The sequence below is a fragment of the Moschus berezovskii genome, chromosome 1 (genome assembly GCF_049115385.1).
Source record: "Moschus berezovskii isolate FMDL1 chromosome 1, NW_MosBer_1.0, whole genome shotgun sequence".
NCBI lineage: Eukaryota > Metazoa > Chordata > Mammalia > Artiodactyla > Moschidae > Moschus > Moschus berezovskii.
In genome coordinates, this window is record NC_142460.1 from 105,886,053 (window position 1) to 105,910,366 (window position 24,314).

At 40.6% G+C, this 24,314-nt stretch overlaps 1 protein-coding gene across 7 annotated transcripts in view; it reads left to right on the forward strand.

Annotated features, from left to right (window-relative positions):
- Positions 1-24,314, forward strand: part of MCF2L2 (MCF.2 cell line derived transforming sequence-like 2) — a 299,932-nt gene that overhangs the window by 203,171 nt on the left and 72,447 nt on the right. For all 7 annotated transcript variants that reach the window (XM_055409620.2, XM_055409628.2, XM_055409637.2 and 4 more), the window contains exons 16-18: positions 12,866-12,932; positions 13,945-14,060; positions 15,678-15,747. In XM_055409620.2, the coding sequence (XP_055265595.2) occupies positions 12,866-12,932; positions 13,945-14,060; positions 15,678-15,747 (253 nt within the window). The remainder of the gene's footprint in view (positions 1-12,865; positions 12,933-13,944; positions 14,061-15,677; positions 15,748-24,314) is intronic.

Sequence of the window (24,314 nt, forward strand, 5' to 3'; positions counted from 1 at the left end):
AGCTGCTTGTGAACTGAGTCAACTAAAATTAGATTTTTTAAATGACTTTTAATCTCACCATCAGGAATTTGCTTCACAGAGCACTAGAAAATTTAGGAGGGGGTGCTGGAAAAGAGAGACCTGTAGCATCAAGATGGTAAACTTGAAAGATGAGAGAAATTACAATTTGTGTGTTAGATTTAGAAAGGAGAAGACAAGGCCAATAAAGAGCAGAAGGAGAAGCAAATGTAGGAGAGAGAAGCAGAGAGTAAGGCATGTATTATTAGTTTTGGCAAAAGAAAACTGAAACGAGTACAAGGGAACCTGGGAGATGGTGGGAGCAAAAGAAACCCAAAGAGAGAAGTGTTATTGAAATAATGAAAGGAGAACTGATTGCTTAATGCCTAACACAGTTGAAGCATACCAACATAGTGCCAGGCTTAACTTGTTTAGTTGCCCTTTCTGTAGGAAGATTTCCTCACAGACCCTGTAGAGGCCCTGCCCCATGAATTCAGACATACCACAGGCTATGTGTTCTGAAGCCAGTAAGAGTTCATGCAAGGCTTGGGCTGCTAGAGAGGTGAGGGTGGAATCCTGACTTAGCTCCTGCTGGCAACGAGACCTGGGCAAGTGACCTAACTTCTCTGTGCCCCATGGTGATTCCTGCCTGGAAGGGGGCAGTGAGGACTGGTCACCGAGCAGTAACATGTACAAAATGCTGAGCATGGCACCTCATGGCCTGGGTGGACAGGTGTCATTCTGATGTTCATCACGGGCTACAGAAAGCCCCTCTGGCTTGGTGAGCTGGTCTTCCTGCTCTATCTCATTAGCATCTTTGCCATAAAAGGACCTGCTATGTTTCACATCTCTAGAGATACATTTTCTGTTAATAGAGCATCAGCAGTTAATGCAACATCTCCTTCACTGCCTCCTCCTCCTTTGCTGCCTACCACCTCCTCCTACCCACACATATATCCTGGGCATTCTTTTCTCACCACATTTGCTCCTTGGTGATCTCATCCATTGTCTTTAATGCTTGATTTATATTTCTAATCTAGATTCTGAGCTCCAAACTGGAAAGTCTTCACTTAAGTGTATCAGTCACATCAGTCTTAAGCTTAACAGGTCTAAAATGAGATATTCAAATACCTATTTGTGAAATGATGAATGGATGAGTGTTGGATGACCCCAAGAGCCAGAATCCTTCTCACCAGTGGACCCAGCCCAGGGTGTTTGTTCCACGTCAATAACAGTTAGTGGCATTTTATCACTGTATCAGTATCTATGGATGTTTTCCCTACTCTTTGAATGACCTACACCTCTTAAAGGTGGAGATTACATTCTGCTCATCTCCAGTTCCCTTAAAAAACCCTTCCGCAATGCCTTGCAAAGAGTGAATATGTATTAACCACTGGTTGAATTCAATTTTTTGCTGAATGCTTCCCACATTCATCAAAAGTTCAACCTTTTGGTCCAAGAAGTTTCATCCACAGTACAATGGCCCCAGTGTACTTCGCCTTCCGTGTCAGCAAGGCCCAAATGCTGACACTGGAGGCACACTATCCCCTTTCCTACAGTTCTTGCTGTAGCTCTTGTGGTTTGGCACCATTCAACAGCCTGCTTCAGTTCTGGGATCTTGGCAGTTGTATGAAACCGTACTAGGTACATCCAGAGCTGAAAGATGAAGGGAATTGACAGCACAAAGAGATACTCACCCACAGGCCATTCTAAGAACCCATTTTGTGTTTTTCTTTTCTGCATGAGGGGGGGACCTCCTTAATGCACCATCTCCTTCCATCAGTACATAAGGGCATCTTTCGTATGTGCATGCTTAGTTGCTCAGTCACATCTGACTCTTTGTGACCCTATTTACCACAGCCTGCCAGGCTCCTCTGTCCATGGGATGTGCCTGGCAAGAATACCAGAGTGAGTTGCCATTCCTCCTCCAGGGGATCTTCCCAACCCAGGGGTCATCTCTCATGTGCCCCTAAAACCCTCAGTAGGGGTCCAACAGGGACAGGGACAGTCTTGGAGATGCAGGTCCTGCTTGCTGTGACCCTCCTTGGTGCAGTAGCACTGTGCTATGGATTGAGTGGGCCTCACTTGGGGAAGGTAGTGGGGATAGAGGATTGGCATGTGGGAGTGAGGCTGGGACAGGCTTTCTTTCCATGTTGCAAATGTTCAAACAGCACTTGTGACAATGACCTGGTACCAACTCCCTGCCAGTAGATCCTCAGCATTTCTTCTCCCCTCTCCATCTAAAGATCAGACATTCACTTCACACTCCCAGAGCCATGCAGCATTCTGTACAGATTCCAGGGGCTGCCTCTAACTCCATCTTTTTCTCTCCAAGCCAGGAGGGACACTTGATACTTGTGTAGGAACACTCTTGAATGCTACCTGATTAACACTTACATCTTGAAAGCCAGTTGGCACCAGCCTTCCCACAGTTATCTAAACTGAGAAAAACTATTTGGATCATGTGATGAGATAGTACAGAGGAAAAGAAGAAAATCACAGTACACGGAGATGTTCAGAAAATAGTTACTGACTATGATATGCGGGCTGCGTGCTTGACTCAGATGCAGTCATCTGTGATAGAAATTTTGCACTTAAGTTTGGTTGTACTAATATTTAAGGGACAACCAAAATATAATTCTCTATTTCCCTTTTCTTAATAGTTAATAATTATTAAGCTCTCATTGTCTGCTTTATGGAGCATACATGGTTCAAATCCTATTCAAATTAATTCTGAAATGTAGTTACAAGCTTGCTTCAGATTTGTATTGAGTATTATTTAAAATAGGGATCATTAGTTAGGAATTTTAAATGGCTATAGTGAGATTTTTCTTATAACAGCACTTTTCAAAAGCCAGTTCTAAAGTTCTTGATAAATCATGTTCTCTGAAAAAAAATATACCTTTCATGAATTAGTTTTGATTATTCTGATGGTCTAGGGTCATAAAGCCCAATATTAACACTTATTTGGTCCTGTGTATATAGGGCTAAGGAATCTTAGAAAGAGCAATATCTCTGAGAAATAAGTTTCTAGCATAATAAACAAACAAACAGACTATTTGGGGAGGAAAGGGATTAATAGATAGGATATCTGCTGGGTAGATAAAGATACAAACAGGTCTGCAAAGAGGTACACAGGGTAGAGAAAGTAATGTGTCTTTTCAATTATTCTTGATCTTTGACTGTTTTATACATATTTTTCCTTTACCTTTGGGAATTTCCTTTTTGCAATAAATTTCCCTTTGTGTAAGGCAGAAGCTTATTACCTGTTTCATAATTTCTTTCCTTTACAGGAAAATCATTAAGTTACTTGGATACTCCTGTTGAAATTAGTAACAATACGACCCTTTCCCGTGAATTGAGGTAGTAATGATTTTCCTATCAGCAGTATTCTAGGAGTTTCCTTGGTACCAGAAGTCTCTCCCATAAAGTCTTGTTATGCTTGGATTGCACATATGCTGATACACCATGGCTTTGAGATTTGAGCCAGGTTCTTTGAATCGTAGGCAAAAAATGGATGATGGGCTGAGCCACCCCTTTTTCTCTAACCTGCTTACCTGTGTCCTTATTATGTTGGCCCTGTCCCTTATAGAGCCATGCTGCCAAGTCCGAATATTGGGTAGCATTTCAGTGGACTGACATTTACCCTTGACACACCAGTCTTTAGTTCTAGAGCTAGATGTCCTGGACACAACCTCTTTCTGGCAGCACCAATCAAGTCATTTAATGCTCTGAGTCCCAATTTCCTCTTCTGTGAAATGATAATAACAGTTAGTACCTGCTCCTGCTTACAGAATTTGTGTCTGCTCCTTAAATCTACCATTCATCCATTCAGTAAAAACTTATTGAGAATTTGCTTACTTGAAAGGTATGGGGACAAGGGATGGATGATAGGATATCTGTCCTGGAGGAGCTCTTTGTCAGGTGTTGAATGCATCAAGGAAGATGATATGCATATTTAAAAAATAACTGTACTTCACATCATGAGTTTAGCTATTATTTTAAATGGAAAATAGGGACTTCCCTGGTGGTCCAGTGGTTAAGAATCTGTCTTACAATGCAGGGGACACAGGTTCAATCCCTGGTCTGGGAAGATTCCACGTGCTGTGGAACAACTAAGCCTGTGCCACAACTAGAGAATCAGTGCACCGCAAGAAAGATCCCCCATGATGCAACGAAGGTCCTGTTGCATCTGGACCTGACACAGCCATATAAATAAATGTTTAAAAAAAAAGGAAAATAATACATGTTGATGAGGATGTGGAGACATTGGAACCCTGGTGCCTTGCTGGTAGGGATGTAAACTACTACAGTATGGTGGTTCCTCAAAACATTAAAAATAGAATTACTATATCAATTTTACTTCTGGGTATATACCCAAAGAAAGTGAAATCAATGACTCAACAGAGATTCACAAACTAATATTCACATTATTCACAGTAGCCAAAAGGCTGAAACAACCCAAGTGGCTACCAACAAGTGAATGGATAAACGAAATATGGTCTATGCAATCAATAGAAGGTATAAAGCCTTAAACAGGAATGAAATCTGATACGTGCTATGTCATGGATGAACTTTGAAAACATTGTGTTAAGTGAAATAAGCCAGATAAGAAATAATAAATGGTGTATGATTCCGCTTACCTAGGCAAAATGATAGAAACAGAAAGTGGAGTGTGGAATGAAGGTTGCCAGGGCCTGGGAGGGGGAAGGACTGTTGTTAGTATTTGATGGGGACAGAGTTTCAGTTTGGGTTGATGAAAAAGTTCTGCTAATGGTTGCACAACCATTGTGAATATATATTTTAATTCCACTGAATCATACACTTAAAAATTGTTTAAATGGCAAATTTCAGGGCTTCCCTGGTGGTCCAGTGATTAAGACTCCACACTTCCAATGCAGTGGGCTATGGGTTCTATCCCTGGTTCAGAACTAGAATCCCTCAGGCCATGTGTCATGACCAAAAAATTTAAAAATTAATGGAAAATTTTATGTAATGTATATTTTACTGCAATTCTTAAAAACTGGAGGAATTCCCTGGCGGTCCAATGGTTAGGACGCCATCCTTTCACTGCCAAGAACCCTGGTTGGGGAACTAAGATCCCACAAGCTGCGTGATACAGCCGAAAAGAAAAACAATTATAATTCCCAAAATACTACATGAATACAGGATTGTTAACTTGAATCAGGATAAATGGGATTGTGTTTGTAATCAATCCCTCTTTCAAAAAGTTCTGTATGCGTGAAATTTGTCATTATTTATTATGTGATATTGAAAAGTGAGCACCCATCTAGATAAACTTTAATAATAATTTATTTGTGCCCCATCCTGCTCTAGAAACATTTAAGGTAGTTTACCCTAAACACATCAGAGTAATGAGATCAAATCCAGTTAACATCAGCCCAAATGTAGAAACCGAGACATAAAACAGGAGAAGGAACTGGTGGCGCATCAGTAACTGAGCAAGACTCTCAGCTGGTGGCACGTTGGTAACTGTTAGCCTTCCGGAAGGTAGAGAACTGTTTATATTCATCAGACCTTTCATTAATGCTTGAAGTGTCACTGATTTCAATACCGTCATCTTACAGGTCCATAGTGTTTCATATTGTTGCCATTTATAGTTCTGGGAATTTATTAAGCAATTATGGAACACCTAATGAAAACAGAAGAAGGATGTGAAACTAAGAGCATGTTTTTATAAGTCTGAAGCCTCAGGACCTATTCTGTGCTGAATGAAACAGGTTCCTGACATTCCCTGCCCTGTTGGCCAACTCAATCTCCTGCCCCTTTCCCTGGTTCTCACCACTGCCTGGCACAATGATCATCTGCATTCGGGCTCCCCCTGCCTCCCATGCTCCCCACCCAGACCTTGCCCCAGCATCCTGGTTCCCACAGGGCCCTGCGTGTGGCCAGGACTCCTAGCCCCTGCTCCTGTTTCCTCCTTCCTGAGTCACCCTCCTGTCTTGCTGTAAGTCTTCACTTCTTACAGAGGACAGTTCAGTTCTCACCTCCAGGACCTCTCCAGCCCACGCTGATTCCTTCTCCTTGCCATCCCACTGTGCATGCAGTCACACATTAACTGAAAGGCCTATGACCTTTGCTTCTTTTCTTGTGAGAAATGAGAAGCAAGGTGTGATTAAACCAAAGATCATTTCATGTATCTTATTCAAGATGATAAGATATACAAATTGAGGAAGTGACATTGAAACATATTCATTACCATATAGAAAATTAGATAGCCAGTGACAATTTGCTGTATGACTCAGGGAGCTCAACTCTGTGCTCTGTGGCAATCTACATGGGTAGGATGGGCTGGGAGGTGGGAGGGTGGTTCAAGAAATAGGGGACATTTGTATACCTGTGGGTAATTTATGTTGACGTATGGCAGAAGCCAACACAACATTGTAAAACAATTATCCTTCAATTAAAAATAAATTTTTAGAAAAGATGATAAGATATTTAGCAAATGACCTATGAGAGCCAGTAGGGATACTCGAGATGATCTAATACATGAAGAAATGGAGACCCCCAAGAAAGAAAATGGCTTATTCAAAGTTACCCTGCATATTAGAAGCAGAGATAGACCTGGAAACCTATTTTTCTGAAACTCGGTATTGTTATATCATCATGCTAGTTTCATTTCAACTTGTGTTTTATTTCATAATCAGCAAACAGGATTTTAAATGCACCCCGAAACGTAGGCCAAGAGGGGCAACATAATGTGTTAGCAAGAACGTTGACTTTGCCAAAGCCAAAGACATTGGGCAAGTCCATGCATGGCTCTGGGCCCTTCTTTTTCTGATTGTAAAATAAGGATTAACTGATGGTTTTGTTTTTCCTTTCTTTGACCATATTGCTCCCCATTCTGAATCTTGTTGTTCAGTCACTCAGTCGTGTCTGACTCCTTGCCACCCCATGGACTGCAGCATGCCAGGCTTCCCTGTCCTTTACTATCTCCCTGAGTTTGCTCAAACTCATGTCCGTTGAGTCGATGATGCTGCCCAACCATCAACAATCTCATCTTCTGTCTCCCTCTTCTCCTGTCTTCAATCTTTCCCAGCATCAGGATCATTCTGAATCTTTGGGTCTGTATTTACCTTTTGAGCAAGCACCCTAAGAAAATTCTTTTCACATGAATGGAGAGTCTTGAAATCCTGGGAGAAACATTGACAGTTGTGGGTAATTGAAAGCTATTTTAAGGTTTTTAAGAGGGAGAATGATGGCATAATGGACTTGGAGTTTTAGGAAGGGCATAAACTGGTGGTCTGTATAATAGATTGATGGGAATGAGATCTCAGGGGCACAAGTGAGCTGCTAGGGTTGTACCAAAGTTTTCAAGATAAGAAGACAGGGGAGTTTGCTTTGTATTGGAGGTACTGGAAGTGGAGAATAAGTGGTAATTCCAAGAGGTGTGTTCAGAGATGAAAAGACAAGACTTGGTGACAGATTGAATGTAAGCGATAATGGCAGGGAAGAATTTGCAATAACAACTGTGTTTTAGGAACCCTAGAATACGACTTTTCCACCAATATGCATAGGGCTTCCCAGGTGGTTCAGTGGTAAAGAATCCACCTACCAATGTGGGAGACGCAAGAGACGTGGGTTCGGTCTCTGGGTAGGGAAGATCCCTTGAAGGAGAAAATGGCAACCCACTCCAGTATTCTTGCCTAGAAAATTCTATGGACAGAGCAGCTTGGTGGGCTACAGCCATGGGGTCACAAAGAGTCGGACATGACTGAGCGATGGAGCATGTAAGTACCAACACGTATGCTATTTCTGTCTGATGAATTCTGCTTCAACCTGAGGTGTCTGTGAGGCATCCAGGTGAAGACATATGGGCTTGAGCAGGACCAAAGATTTGGCAGGAAGATAAAGATCTGGGAGAGTCAACAGCATGAGGGAAGAAGAGAGAAGGAAGTCTGGAAACTTGAGTTCAGATCTTGAGGGAGCAGCAATGTTAGATATAAAGAGAAAGATGAAACAAGAATAGAGAAGAAACGGGTGGGTGGTAAATGAAACATGAATGATAAAGAGAAACCAAAGGAAAAGAAAGGTTTAAGAAGATGAAGCTTTGGGGTTTGAAGAGGATAAAAACAGATGTTTCATTTTTGCAGAGTATGAGACGAATACTAGCTTTTTTTAAGTGAAAATCTGTAATACTTTTGATGTGTGTGATATGATAGACTATGAGGAGTAAATGAAATCCTTTGATGGCAAGTTGTATTGACAGTTAATGAGCAAAAATATACTTATAACAGACTGGTTTTCAAAAGAACGTTCTTCTATTGGAGAGTTGGGAAATTGAGGAGGGGATGGGGGCAAGGGTTAAAAGAGGGAACAGATTAAGGTGTGGGGGCAAAGAAGAAACATACTAGGAAATCCTAACATGTACATACTACATTAATGATCTTGTGTACAAAATAGGGCTGCATTCATCTCTTAAAAAAGCTTTCCTTTCCTGTCTCTTGGTTATGGCATCATCTGAAGCAAAGAGGAGGTGTCATATAGGGTGGAATCAGCCATCCAAAGTTATGTTTTTATGCTACCTTGAAATATGGCTTCAGAGAAGAAACAGTCCCTTACCATTTCCCCCTTAATGACCTAGGGATGTGGGTGAAGGAAGATGCATTTTTACGTGTAAATCAAAGCCAGAGAGTACATTCAGTGTAGAGTACATTCATGCAGGCTGATCTGGCATCATCAACACCATCCTCATTACAGTGTTCCACCCCTGGGTAGATATCCACCAGGACATAAATTGCTCTACGTGTTTAAGGTTTTAAAATTACTTGATGAACAAGACAATGGCAACCCACTCCAGTACTCTTGCCTGGAAAATCCCATGGACAGAGGAGCCTGGTAAGCTGCAGTCCATGGGGTAGTGAAGAGTCGGACATGACTAAGTGACTTCACTTTCACTTTTCACTTTCATGCATGGGAGAAGGAAATGGCAACCCACTCCAGTGTACTTGCCTGGAGAATCCCAGGGACAGGGGAGCCTGGTGGGCTGCCGTCTATGGGGTCGCACAGAGTCGGACACGACTGAAGCGACTTAGCAGCAGCAGCAAGAGGCTCAAAGCATTTTATGAAAGAGTTACACATTTCAAAGTATGTTGATATTTCTAGAAAGCCATGTACATGTAACATATTTATTAAAAACATGGGGTTTAAAAATAAATAAATAAAAATAAAATTACTTGAGTACTCCCAGTGTTTTCACCTACATAATATACACTTGATGACTTTAGATATTAAATCCTTGAGTTTTTTCCTATGAACAAAGTGCTTTGGAATAATAAAGCAGGCAATCATCAGCTGGAATTATTAATTTTCTCCAGTTTTATAAAGTTATTTGAAAGGAAAACAAAGGAGAAGAAAAGAAAAAGAATGACTAACAATGGTGTAAGAATTTTTTTTTTTAACCTGAACTGAAATGAAGCCCACCAGTGTTCAGGGGACTTCCTGTTGTTGGGCGTTTTATCCATTGCATTCAAAAAAATACTAAAATGAAGCAGTTGAATTTGGAACATGACCTGACCAGGGATTTTTTTTGCTTCTGAGTTGTGAATATTTTCTTGTGTCAGATTGCTAAAGACTCCTAGGGGTCTCTAAGTTATTATATAAATGTTGAATGATAAGATTGACTTCTGCCCACCACTGATGCCTTGTGACTTCATTTAATTGTCAATACATCCTTAAACAGCCTTGCCAAGTTACTTAAGCCCAGCTGTACTCTGGTTTTCTATGAATGCTTAACTGTTGCTGTGGTCCTACTTAATGTCATGGCTCTTAGAAACAGATTGGTATTGAGGCCTGTATTTCTTTCTGACATAGCAATCAATTATCATCATTTCAGGATGATTTACAAAAATCAAAGGAAACTTTTACTTAGAGACTCATTCGTTACTAATAAATATATGATCTTGAAGCAACTTTTTTGGTAGAATTATACTTCTTGACGGAGAAGGCAACGGCAAGCCACTCCAGTACTCTTGCCTAGAAAATCCCATGGACGGAGGAGCCTGGTAGGCTGCAGTCCATGGGGTCGCTAAGGGTCAGACACCACTGAGCGACTTCACTTTCACTTTTCACTTTTGCACATTGGAGAAGGAAATGGCAACCCACTCCAGTGTTCTTGCCTGGAGAATCCCAGGGACAGGGGAGCCTGATGGGCTGCCGTCTATGGGGTTACACAGAGTCGGACACGACTGAAGTGACTTAGCAGCAGCAGCATACTTCTTGAAATTATATCCTTGGTCAATGGCTGTCCTTTATTAGTTTTGTCTTATAACAAGCATTTATAAATAGATATAAAATTTTCATTTTAAGAAAAAATAATCATTGAGTTATGGTATAGGGTAAATTGTAGGATATCTCTCAAATGAGGTTTGTATGTCATTACTGTCAGTAACATTCATTTTAAAGTGCCATGTAAACCATTTTTTAAAATTATAAATGCAGTAAGTATATAAATTTTTATTTTTGCTACACTGGGTCTTCATTGCGGCATGCATCCTTTTCCTAGTTGCAACATGGGGAATGGGGCTTCTCTAGTTGTGGCTGTGGGATTCTCTTACTGCAGAGCATGGACTCTGGAGCGTGCAGGCTCATTCATTGTCATTGATCGGCTTGGTTCCCCTGTGGCATGTGGGATCTTAGTTCCCCAACCAGGGATCAAACTGGTGTCCTCTGCATTGGAAGGTGGATTCTCAACCACTGGACCACCAAGAAAGTCCTTACATTTTTTTTTCAAATCAAAGATTGAAGAAGGGTGAAGAGTAAAATGTAAAAATTTTCTTCTATTTTCTTGTCTTCATTATCACTCTCAAAAGGGAATCACTGTTAACAATGTTTTAAGCTTCTTGGCATGAATTTTCTAAGCATAGATAATTTTACATATATGTATGTATACACACTCATTTTACACAAACAGTGTGAATTTTATACAACTAGTCATATTCTACACATTGTTGTACACTTGGTTGTTGTTTTTTAATTCACGTAAAACTCTTGGACTGTGTCGTATCAGCATGATTCAGTCAGCTTCATTCTTTTTAAAAACTGCATGGCATTTCATTGCATGTATGTACCATAATTTAAGTAATTTCCAGTTTATGTCTTATTGTTGTTGAGGTTCTGTTATTTTAATTACAAACAATGAACATCTTTAGAAGTGAAACTGCTGAGTTAAGTCACACCAGTCAATGTGTGTTTTAAATCACGAGTTATTTCCAAGATATCTTGCACAGATTTATACTTTTGCTAGTATTATCTGAGCATGTTTTCATATCTTCATCTGCCAATCTTCCTTTGAGGTTTGCAGTGTCTGACATACTATAGAAGCTGAAAATTGTTACCTCTTTATACCATTCTTTTGTTAGATTCATATGTACTGAGCATTTTTTTATAAGACTAATAGTCATTTGTGTATTTGTATGAATTTCCTATATCGCATCCTTTGATTATTTGTCGCTATTTGTCATATCTATTCTTATGAAAGGAAAATAAACTATTTTCTAGGGAGGACTACTGTTTAATGGATAACTCATGAGCAGCTCACAGGAAACCACAAATGTGTATATTCTACATGTGAACACTTGTACAAACACTGATTCACTTGGAGGCCTGAAAGAAAGCCCTGAAAGGAAAGTGTGGCCACACAACCTGAGGAGAGAAAGAAAAGAGTCTGGAGATAGACGTGGGGCCTGGCCTCACTCTTTTTTTTGTTTTTCTATTGCTGCATTGAAAACCAGCCACAAATTTAACAGTTCAGCCCACTGTTGCCCCAAGACAGGAACATGAGCATAGCAAGACTGGCTTTTTGCTGAAGTCTCGTAGATAAAATCAAGGTGTTGGCCAGTTGCACTTCTTACAAGGTATCTTCTAAGTTTATGTGGTTGTGGCTGAATTCAGTTCCTCGCAACCATAGGACTAAAGTTCCTGTTTCCTTGCTGGCTTTTAGCTGGGGGCCACTAAGCTTCTAGAGGCTGCCTGTGGTCCTTGATGTGTACCCCGCCTCCATCTCCAAATCCAGCAAAGGAGAATGTCCTTTGTGCTATATCCTTCTTGTGCTTCCAATCTCACTGACTTTTAGATCCAGATCTAGAGTCCATTTGAGTAGGACATGCCCAACCTGATAATCTACCTGTCTTAAGGTCAACTGACTTGGAACAAAACAGAATGGCAAAATATCTTCACTTACATTAGTGTTTGGTTGACTAACTGGGAGGAGGTGTATGTACACTAGGGGTCAGGAATCTTGCAGGCCATGTTAGAATTCTGCATACCACACCTCCCACCTGCCTTTCCAAGGGAAACAGAAAAAGCTCATGTCTTCTGGCTATATATAGGAAATCAATCACACAGAAACATGGAATGCCAGCGGAAGGGGGAAGGACAGGCATCTAACCCCATGCACAATAAAAAGGCATCCCTGTAGGTCAAAGATCATGATGTGAGCAATGAAAATAGCAGAAGGCTGGAGAGAAAATCTAGGAAACCACATGTGCGATATAGGGATCAGGCAGACCTTCCTGACCAAGAAACCAAACCTAATATTTCCTACTCCAGTGTCTGCCCTCTTGCCCCCCACACTATGGCCCACAAATAGGTCATTCTTTGGCTGCATACGTGGATTTTGAGTCCTTTAACTTTGCCATATCTTCTCATGCCAGTGTGATCAGAGTGTGGTTTTGTGAGATGTTGGCCTTGGGTGTTCAACAGAACAGAATGAACTGACTACAACCTAAGTAAGTGAGCCACTGAGGGGAACTGTATTGATGACTGTTATTCTAAAAGAATTCTAAAACACTGCTTCCCCCCACCCCACTCTCTCTCTCTTTCATCTTCCCACCTGCTGCTGATTCAGGCATATTATATGTGACTTGCTTAAGACTGAAGAGACTTACATAAAAGAGATTAAGAACATAATTGATGTAAGTAGATTTGGGGCAAGGGGGGATGTTAATCATGTATTCAAACTATAAACATTTTGTTGCAGAAAGAAATTCAGGATAGTTGCCTTATGTCTCTACAATTCCCACCAAAGTTTCAGCTCTTATAATAGCACACAGTGGGTTTTTTTTTCAGGAGGAATAAGAACATTCTATGATTGTTGATTCATGTAACAAAATAACTTCCAAAGGATTGTAGCAACTCATATGATTCTAGTAATACCCCACTTAGGTTCATCACATGCTTGCCAACAAAGGATGTGATAATTTAAACATGTTGATAAACATTGTATTAAGTAGTATTCTTTTTGCTTAAGAGTAAAATTTATATTTTATCTATTTTCCTGAGGTAGTAATCTTGAGAAATAAACTATATGTATAAACTTATAATGGAAAGTTTTTACAATAAAACATCAGAATAAAACCAAATATCCAGTAAAAAGGGGAATGGTTGATGCTAAATGAAGTATTAGTCAACTGTTACAAAATAATTATTTTTAATAATAAATATCAACATTGAAATAAATGCTTGTAAGAGTAAATTAAAAATAGTACTTCTAGAAATTGACAAGCAGAGTCTAAAAATGCATACAGAAAAACAGACTACAAAATATATATGTACTGTGATTATAACCATACATAATAAGCTTTTAAAAAGCTATAAAGGAGATAAGACAATAGTAATTGCATCAGGTCATAAAATAAGGGGTAAGTTTTTTTTTTCCTTTTCCATTTGACTTGTGGCAAATTTTAAAAATGGATTTGTTCTTCCTGTAAAAATACCAAAATATTATCATTGCCATTAAGCCATCTTATTCTGAAGATAGACCAATGAGGAATATAATATCAAAAGAAAGTATCTGAAGGAATGGCTTGCAGGAAACATGTGTGCCATGCTCCCCAATTATTAAAGTTTTGGCCTATACACTGTCTAATTCAGATCATATCTTATGTGTTCCTGTTTGTAAAACCTACCCTCTTTCCACCTCTGCAGGGATATATCATTCCAATGGATTTTATTTGGCTGAAGCATCTAATTCCAGATGTTCTGCGGAATAACAAGGAGTTTCTCTTTGGGAACATTAGAGAACTTTACGAATTTCACAACAGGTATACAATGATTCAAATTATCAGAGAAAGTGGAAAATAAGAGAAGAATAGAAATCAGTTCAGTGAAGTTCAGTCTCTCAGTCGTGTCTGACTTTTTGTGACCCCATGAACTGTAGCACACCAGGCTTCCCTGTCCCTCACCAGCTCCTGGAGCTTGCTGAAACTCATGTCCATTGAGTCAATGATGCCATCCAACCACCTTATCCTCTGTCATCCCCTTTTCTTCCTGCCTTCAACTTTCCCAGCATCAGGGTCTTTTCCAATGAGTCAGTTTTTTGCCTCAAGTGACCAAAGTATTGGAGTTTCAGCTTTTCGTATTAAAAAGCAGAGACATCACTTTGCCGCCAAAGGTCCATCTAGTCAAAGCTATAATTTTTCCAATAATCATGTATGGATGAGTGCTGAAGAATTGATGCTTTTGAACTGTGGTGTTGGAGAAGACTCTTGAGAGTCCCTTGGACTGCAAGGAGATCAAACCAGTCATTCCTAAAGGAAATCAGTCCTGAATATTCATTGGAAGGACTGATGCTAAAGCTAAAACTCAGCTTCAGTGGATTAGATTGGGGTGGGATGAGATGAGAATGAGGTGAGAAGGTCCCCAAGGAAGAAGGGAAAAGACATTAATGGAGCATGTACTAGTGTCAGGCATCGATGTTGTATTCATTTGTGGGTTCCTTTCCTTATTCATCTATTCGCACATCAGCATTTGTTGAGCACCTGCTCTGTGTCAGGCACTGTGTTCCGCATTAGGAGTACAAAGTTGACTAAGACACAAGTCCACTTACCTATTATCATAGGTGGGTGCTGGGAACCAGGGTGTTAGAAAATGCTAACCAGTCAGACAATTGTCCTTTTAGCCCATAGCTCCTGTCCTTTTAGCCCAACTGTCCTTTTAGCCCAAGGTGTTGGGTTCTAAAAAATGAGAAAAGGAGGGGACTTTGGAAATCATGTTCCAGCTCTTTCATTTTACAGATGACAAAACTACATCTTGTGTTTACTACTTTACCCATTCTAATGGCTCCAGGCTCTCACATCTACTTGATAGGAAGGAAGAGACTGCTTGGTGAATGGAATCACAGTTGTTTCTTAACCACATCTCTTTTTCCATTGGCCAGACACAAAGCTGAAATAAAAATACTATTTCTATTTCTTTTCCTGGAGAAGTTATACAGCTTCTTTGAACCTCAGGTTTCACACTTATGAAACCCTGTCTTGCAAGGTTTGGTGGAGGATTAAATGAGATACTATTTGCAAAGCACTTAGCTTATGCCTGATTTATAGTCAGCTTTCAATGATAGTAGTAGTAGTAACAGCAGCAACAGTAGTTCTTGTTAATGTCACTATCAAGTAGCAGAGATCATCAGTGTATCCAGTCTGTCTGGTGCTTAGAATTACCCGAACAGGTATGAGTGATTTCACGGAATCCTATTAATGTCACAGAATACATTTTTTTTTCTTCCAAATCAGCATGTTGAAGATGAGTCAAAAGCGGTGAAGCCTGGAAAACAACATATTCCTATGCACTTCTTAAAGCATTATGTGATTTTACTTCAAAAAAAATTTTGTTAATCCCATATATATATAAATCAAAGCAATAGTATACTTTTCTTTCCCTAGGACTTTTCTAAAAGAATTGGAAAAATGCACCGAAAACCCTGAACTTCTGGCACGCTGCTTTCTCAAGAGAGTAAGTCTATGCCCCTAATAAATCAAAATAACCTTGTGATTAAAGTCAGCCCTTTATTTTCTGTGTAAATGGCAAGGGCAAATGGAAACACAAATGGTCTAAAAACTTGCATCTGCCTTTTGAATGCAAACTGGGAGATCTTTGCAGGACTTCACCCAGTGTGAACTGAGTTCACCCTGCTAGGTGGGAAGGACTGCAAGCCTGGTTTCCTGCAAAGCCCCATGAAATGGAAAACTGGCCCCCCGATCCCTGAGGTAGATAATCCTCCTGTGAATGACTAAGCTAACTGTAGTCAACTGAAAAAGAGATGCACAAAGTGAGAGTGTGAGTTAAGTTCTATTTGGGGCAAAATAAGGACTGCAGTCCAGGAGGCAGCACCTCAGATAGCTCTGAGAAACTGCTCCAAAGTGGTAGTTGGGGAAGGTCAATATTTTGGTGAAAGGAGACTTCAATGCCATCATGCACTTATTTTACAAAAAGTTTTCTGCTAGTCATGAGGAGCTGATGTCACCATGAAGGGATTTAGTGCTTTTCTAGATATGAGGACATGCAAGGATTGGGAATTATAAGATAGGTTCCTGAAAATATCTAACTATCTAAAGACGTGTTCCACCAGTTTCCCTGGAGCACAGAGTGCTTCACTCTTTGCAACAGCTGTAGTAGTACAGGATTCAGTCTCCACAGAGGGAGATGACAAATGACCTTGGCAAGCGCCAATTTGTGGTTGATATTGTCTTAGGACAAGAGTCACACAGCAGGCTTAAATTCTTTGCTAAAGTATTTCTTCAGTTTTATTTTCTACAATGTCAAGTACAGTGCAGTGCTCAGTTGTGTCCGACTCTTTGCAACCCATGGACTGCCAGGCTCCTCTGTCCATGGAATTTTTCAGGAAAGAATACTGGGGCGGGTTGCCATTTCTTTCTCCAGGGGATCTTCCCCACCCAGGGACTGATCCCAGATCTCTTGTGTCTTCTGCATTGCAGGCAGATTCTTTACTGCTGAGCCACTGGGAAACCTGATCCAGATGCCCTCTAATTTCTAAGTCTTTCGCATTTCTACTCTCTCTCCCAATCAGCCCTTCTTTTCATTCTCTTGCTCTTTTTTTTTTTTAAATGAGCCTGAGACAAGAAATCAAACAACTTAAACATTTTTCAGCAGCTCAAAGTAGGACTAATAAGTCTAAGAGCAATATTTGTGATAAACTGAAAGCAAGCAAATGAAAATTCCCCAAGTATCACGCTATTAGACACAGGGGAGAAATAAGAGTCTTCAACCCTCAGAGCTTTAACCAACCTAGAAGACCCCTTCCATAGCCCTACCTGGGTTTTCCATCACAGCCTTATCATAGGTTTTTCATCCTGAACCAGAATTAAAGATACACTAAAAACTATTTCGGAGGAGATGATGAGATGGCAGAGCAGTAGGTGGACGCAGAGTATATCTCTCTCTGCACTTGCATCAGAAATACATCTTCAGATGCAGAGGATCTCACAGAGCACCAGCTGAGAGCTGGCTGGAGTCCCTGACCACCAGAAGGGAATACATAGGTTGATGCAAAACTTGGTAGGATGAAGGAAGGAAGGGAATAAAACAGCAAGAGAGTGAGTAGGACTGGACCTGAACCCATGGGGTGGAGGAGCTGAAGCAGGGGTAAAACCCCCGCATCGGAGGAATAGTTTGGGACAAAGGGAAGGCATTTGTGGCTGTTGGAGGATGAAGCAGCTGGTCTGTGAAGGTCTGAATGGAGTGAGAACCACACAATCTGTACTACAACCCTATGTACCCCAGACAGGGACACAGGTCTTCCAGTATGCACAGTGGCTGGGTAGGGACTGGAGAGCAATCCCAGGACAAGGATTGCTATTGACTGTGGGAGACATCCTGAGGGGATGTGAGGGAGGAGATAGAAGAATGTCCTTGGAGGAAAGCTGGGCAGCTCTGGAGGCAGGGTGATACTGCTGAGTTAAGTGCAGGGAGTAGAACCATCACTGTAGCCTCTCTCCCCACATACTGATGCTAGCAACTGATGGAGAAAGACCCCAGAGATGGTGGCCCTTTGAGTGCCTGACACACAGCGATAGAGAGGGACCCCAGCCAGGAGGGCCCTTTGAGTGCCTGCTGCACCAAGCACCGTAGAAGGAGCAGCCAAGGAAACCCTTTGAACACCAGGTGCCAGAGGCTAGAAAAAGGCTCTAATAGCACCTTATATCCTGCACCTGTGGCTGCTGGCTTCATTATACATCTGGTGCATCCAGGTTCCTTGGGATCCAAGCAGCTGTGCCACCTCCACACCTAGTCCTCACTGGGGTAGAGCTGCCAGAGGCTAGGAAAAAAAAAAAAAACACCTAATAGTGTGAAAATCTCATGTACCCACGGCCACCGGCTTCCCTGCACACCTGGCACCACCAGGTTCCCCACAATGCAACCAGCTGAGCCATCTCCATAACTGGTCCTCACTGGGGCAGAGTTGCCAGAAGCTAGAAAAAATCCTAATAGAGCCATATCTCTTGCACCAGCTCCCCCGCATACCTGGTGCTTCCAGGGTCTCTGATCCAAGCAACTATGCCACCTCCACACCCAGTCCTCACTGGGGCAGACCCAAGTTCTCCAGAGCAGCCTCAGGAGCAAACTCCAGTGGATAACCCATATGCAGAGGTGGAGATAAAACCATGATTGAGCTCCAGGAGCAGAATGGCTAAGGAAGAGGATTGAAAACCTTTCCACCAGCTGTACAAGCTACAGACTAAATCCACATGATCAACTAGGTAAACTCTGAGTCTTGTTGTTTAGATGATAAGTCATGTCCAATTCTTTGTGACCCCATGGACTATAGCCCACCAGGCTCCTCTGTCCATGGGATTTCCCAGGCAGGAATACTGAGTGGGTAACCATTTCCTCCTCCAAGGGATCTTGTCTACCCAGGGATCGAACCCACATCTCCTGCATTGGCAGGCAGATTCCTTACCACTGAGCCACCAGGGAAGTCCTATGGAATATATAAAAGGACAATGAGTGTTCACACAAAAGAAGAAGCCCTAGCTCTGGCCACTGTGGACATTGGAGGCAAGTACACCCAGGAATAGGGCTAGATTAGAGTCTGTACTGTCCCCACAACCGATCCAGAGAACAGTTGAGTTTTGGAAGAACTCCTAGGGAGGTGGAACTGGAATTGCCACTCTATATACATTTTCCTCCTTTTCTTTTCACCCTTTCACCCTTTTTTCTTTTCTTTTTAATATTATTTCATGTTCTTTTTTAAAATTATCCCTTAAATTTTTATTTTCCATAACCTACTTTTTCCATTTTTTAAAATGTTTTAATTTTAAATAAATTCATTTTTACCCTAGTCTTGATTGCACTTTTCTTTTTTATTCCTTTTTTTCTCCGTTTTCTTTCTTCTTTTCCCTTTGTAAGTGTGTGTTTCTTTGGGTGTTCTTGGCTATTGAGTGTTGCTTTCACCTTTGCTATTGAGTTGGGGTTTTATCTTCTGTGCTGTGAGGCCTGTGAAATTTTGGTGCCACAGTAAGGGATCAGGCCTGAACCCCTGAAGTGGGAGACCTGAGTACAGGACTTTGGACCACCAGAGAACTCCCAACCCCACAGGATATTAATTGACAAGAGCTCTCCCAAAGGCCTCCATCTCAACACTAAGACCAAGCCTCACCCAAAGGTCAAAAAGCTCCAGTGCCAGACACCTCATGCCAAATCACTAGCAAAAAGAAACACAGCCCTGCCCATTAGAGGAAAGGCTGCCCAAAGCTATACCAAGCCCAAAGACACCCCAAAACACACTGCTGGACTCAACAGTGCTCCTCAGAGAGACAAGATCCAGTTCCACCCACTAGAACACAGACACAAGTCCTCCCAACAAGGAAACCTTTACAAAACACTGGTCCAACCTCATTCACTGGAGGCAGACTCCACAATTAAGAGGAACTACAATCCTCCAGCCTGCTGAAAGGAGAACCCAAACCCAGTAAATTAAACAAAATGAAAATACAGAGAAAAATGCAGCAGATGAAGGAATGTGGTTAAAAAAAAAACCCTTAAGACCAAATAAATGAAGAGGAAATAAGCAGTCTACTTGAAAAAGAATTCAGAGTTATGATAGTAAAGATGATCCAAAATCTTGGAAACAAAATGGAGGCACAGATAAATAGACTGGAGGCATGGATAGAGAAGATATGAGAAATACTTAATTAGGACCTAGAAGAATTAAAGAATAGACAATCGGCATGCTTCACTGACTATGCCAAAGCCTTTGACTGTGTGGATCACAATAAACTGGAAAATTCTGAAAGAGATGGGAACACCAGACCACCTGACCTGCCTCTTGAGAAACCTGTATGCAGGTCAGGAAGCAACAGTCAGAACTGTACATGGAACAATAGACTGGTTCCAAATAGGAAAAGGAGTCCATCAAGGTTGTATATTGTCACCCTGCTTATTTAACTTCTATGCAGAGTACATCATGAGGAACGCTGGGCTGGAAGAAGCACAAGCTGGAATCAAGATTGCTGGGAGAAATATCAATAACCTCAGATATGCAGATGACACCACCGTTATGGCAGAAAGTGAAGAGGAACTCAAAAGCCTCTTGATGAAAGTGAAAGAGGAAAGTGAAAAGGTTGGTTTGAAGCTCAACATTCAGAAAACAAAGATCATGGTATCTAGTCCCATCACTTCATGGGAAATAGCTGGAAAAACAGTGGAGACAGTGTCAGACTTAATATTTTTGGGCTCCAAAATCACTGCAGATGCTGATTGCAGCCATGAAATTAAAAGACGCTTACTCCTTGGAAGGAAAGTTATGACCAACCTAGATAGTATATTAAAAAGCAGAGACATTACTTTGCCAACCAAGGTCCGTCTACTCAAGGCTATGGTTTTTCCCGTGGTCATGTATGGATGTGAGAGTTGGACTGTGAAGAAAGCTGATCGCCGAAGAATTGATGCTTTTGAACTGTGGTGTTGGAGAAGACTCTTGAGAGTCCCTTGGACTGCAAGGAGATCCAACCAGTCCATTCTAAAGGAGATCAATCCTGGGTGTTCATTGGAAGGACTGATGCTAAAGCTGAAACTGCAATACTTTGGCCACCTCATGAGACGAGTTGACTCACTGGAAAAGACTGTGATGCTGGGAGGGATTGGGGGCGGGAGGAAAAGGGGACGACAGAGGATGAGATGGCTGGATGGCATCACCGACTCTGTGGACATGGGTTTGAGTGAACTCCGGGAGTTGGTGATGGACAGGGAGGCCTGGCGTGCTGTGATTCATGAGGTCGCAGAGAGTCGGACATGACTGAGCGACTGAACTGAACTGAATAAACAACACAATAACTGAGATTAAAAATACACTAGAAGGAACCAACAGCAAACTATCTGAGGCAGAAAAACAGACAAGTGAGCTGGGAGATAGAATAGTGGAAATAACTGAAGCAGAGCAGAATAAAGAAAAAAGAATAAAAAGAAATAAGGTTAGTCTCAGCAACCACTGTGACACATTAAGTGTACCAACATTAGAATTATAGGGGCCCAAGAAGAAGACTACAAAAAGAAATGGTATGAGAAAATATTTGAGGAGATTATAGGTTGAGGGCAGGAGAAGGGGGCAACAGAAGATGAGATGGCTGGATGACATCACTGAGTCAATGGATATGAGTTTGGGAAAACTCCAGGAGATAGTGAAGGATAGGGAAGCCTGGCATGCTGCAAGCCCATGGGTTTGCAAAGAGCAGCAACTGAAAAACAATAGTCAAGGACTTCCCTAACATGGGAAAGGAAATAGCTACCCAAATCCAGGAATCTCAGAGTCCCATACAGGATAAACTCAAGGAAAAAAAGACGAAGACACGTATTAATCAAACTAATGAAAATTAAACACAAAGAACAAATCTTAAAAGCAGCAAGGAAAAGCAACAAATACCATACAAAGGGATTCCCATAAGGCTAACAGCTGATCTTTCAACAGAAACTCTGCAGGCCCAAAGGGAGCGGCAGGATATACTTAAAGTGATGAAACAGAAAAAACTTCAGCCAAGATTGTTCTATCCAGCGAAGATCTCATTCAGATTTGAAAGAGAAATCAGAAGTTTTACAGACAAGCAAAAGTTAAGAGAATTCAGCACAACAAAACCAGCTTTACAACAAATGCTAAAAGTTCTTCTCTAGACAGGAAACATAAGAGAAAGAAAAGACCTACAAAAACAAACCCCAAAACAATAAAGTAAATGGTAATAGGATCATACATATCAATAATTACCTAATATGGAAATGGACTAAATGTTCCAACCAAAAGACACAGATTGGCTGAATGGATACAAAAACAAGACCCCTATATATGCTGTCTACAAGAGACTCACCTCAAACCTAGGGACACACACAGACTGAAAGTGAGGGACTGGAAAAAGATATTCTGTTCAAATGGAAATCAAAAGAAAGCAGGAATAGCAATACTCACATCAGGTAAAATAGACTTTAAGACTGTTACAAGAGACTAGGAAGGACACTACATAATGATCAAGGGACCAATCCAAGAAGATATAATAAATATATAGGTATCCAACATAGAAGCATCTTAATACATAAGACAAATGCTATTAAAGAGGAAATTGACAGTAACACAATAATAATGGGGAACATTACCCCACTCACACCAATGGACAGATTACCCAGACAGATAATTAATAAGGAAACACAAGCTTTAAACAATACATTGGACCAGTTGGACCTAATTGATAGCTACAGGGAATTTCATCCAAAAACAGAGGTTTCACTTTCTCCCCAAGCATTTGGAACTTTCTCCAGGATAGATCACAATTTGCGTCACAAATGAAGCCTTGGTAAATTAAAAGAAATCATTTCAAGCATTGTTTCTGATCACAGTGCTATAAGATTAGCTATCAATAACAGGGGGAAAAAAAACTACAAAAAACACAAGCACACGGAGTCTAAGCAATATGCTTCCGAATAACCAACAGATCACTGAAGAAATCAAAATATACCTAGAAATAAATGACAATGAAAACACAACAACTCAAAATCTATATGATACGCTAAAAACAGTGCCACAAAGTAAGTTTATAGCAGTACAAGCCTACCTCAAGAAATAAGAAAAATATGGAATAAACAACCTAACTTTACACCTAAGAGGCTATCATGAGCAATTATATGCCTATAAAATGGAAAACCTTGAAGAAATGAGAAAATTCTTAGAAAATATAACCTTCCAAAACTGAACCAGGAAGAAATAGAAAATATGAACAGGCCAATCACAAGCATGGAAATCGAAACTGCAGTCCAAAATCTTCCAACAAACAAAAGCTCAGGGCCAGATGGCTTCACAGGCAAATTCTACCAAAAATTTAGAGAAGAGCTAACACCCATCCTGCTCAATCTTCCAGAAAATTGCAGAGGAAGGAAAACTCCCAAACTCATTCTACAAGGTCACCATCACCCAGATACCAAAACCAGACAAAGATGCCACAAAAAACAAAATTACAGATCAATATCACTGATGAACATGGATGTAAAACTTAACAAAATTCTACCAGACAGAATCCAACAATACATTAAAAGGGTCATACATTATGATCAAGTGGGCTTGATCCCAGGGATGCAAGGATTCTTCAGTACATGCCAATCAATCAATGTGATATACCATATTAACAAAATGAAAGATATAAATCATATAATCATCTCAATAGATGCAGATAAAGCTTTTGACAAAATTCAATACCAATTTATGATTAAAAAAAAACTTCAGAAAATAGGCATAGAAGTAATATCAGTTCAGTTCAGTCACTCAATCGTGTCCAACTCTTTGTGACCCCATGAACCTCAGCACGCCAGGCCTCCCTGTCCATTACCAACTCCTGGAGTTAACCCAAACTCATATACCTCAACATAATAAAGGCCATATATGACAAACCCATAGCAAACATTATTCTCAATGATGAAACACTGAAAGCATTTCCTGTAAGGTTGGGAAAAAGACAAGGGTGCCCACTCTTGCCACTATTATTCAACATAGTTTTGAAAGTTCTATCTATAGCAGTCAAAGAAGGAAAGAAATAAAAAGAATCCAGATTAGAAAAGAAGAAGTAAAACTCTCACTGTTGCAGATAGCACAATTCTCTACATAGAAAACCCTAACAATGCCACTAAAAAATTACTAGAGCTAATCAATGAATATAGCAAAGTTGGAGGATATAAAATTAATACACAGAAATTCCTTGCATTCTTATATACTAACAATGAAAAATCAGAAAGAGAAATTAAGGAAATAATCCCATTCACCACTGCAACAAAAAGAATAAAATACCTAGGAATAAACCTACCTAAAGAGACAAAAGACCTGTATACATAAAACTATAAGACACTGATGAAAGAAATCACACACAAACAGATGGATAGATATACCATGTTCCTGAACTGGAAGAATCAATATTGTGAAAATGACTATACTGCCCAAAGCAGTCTTTCGGGTAGTATAAAATTGGGTCATACAAAAAATTGCACTAAATTCAGTGGTGCTGCTGCTGCTGCTGCTATGTCACTTCAGTCGT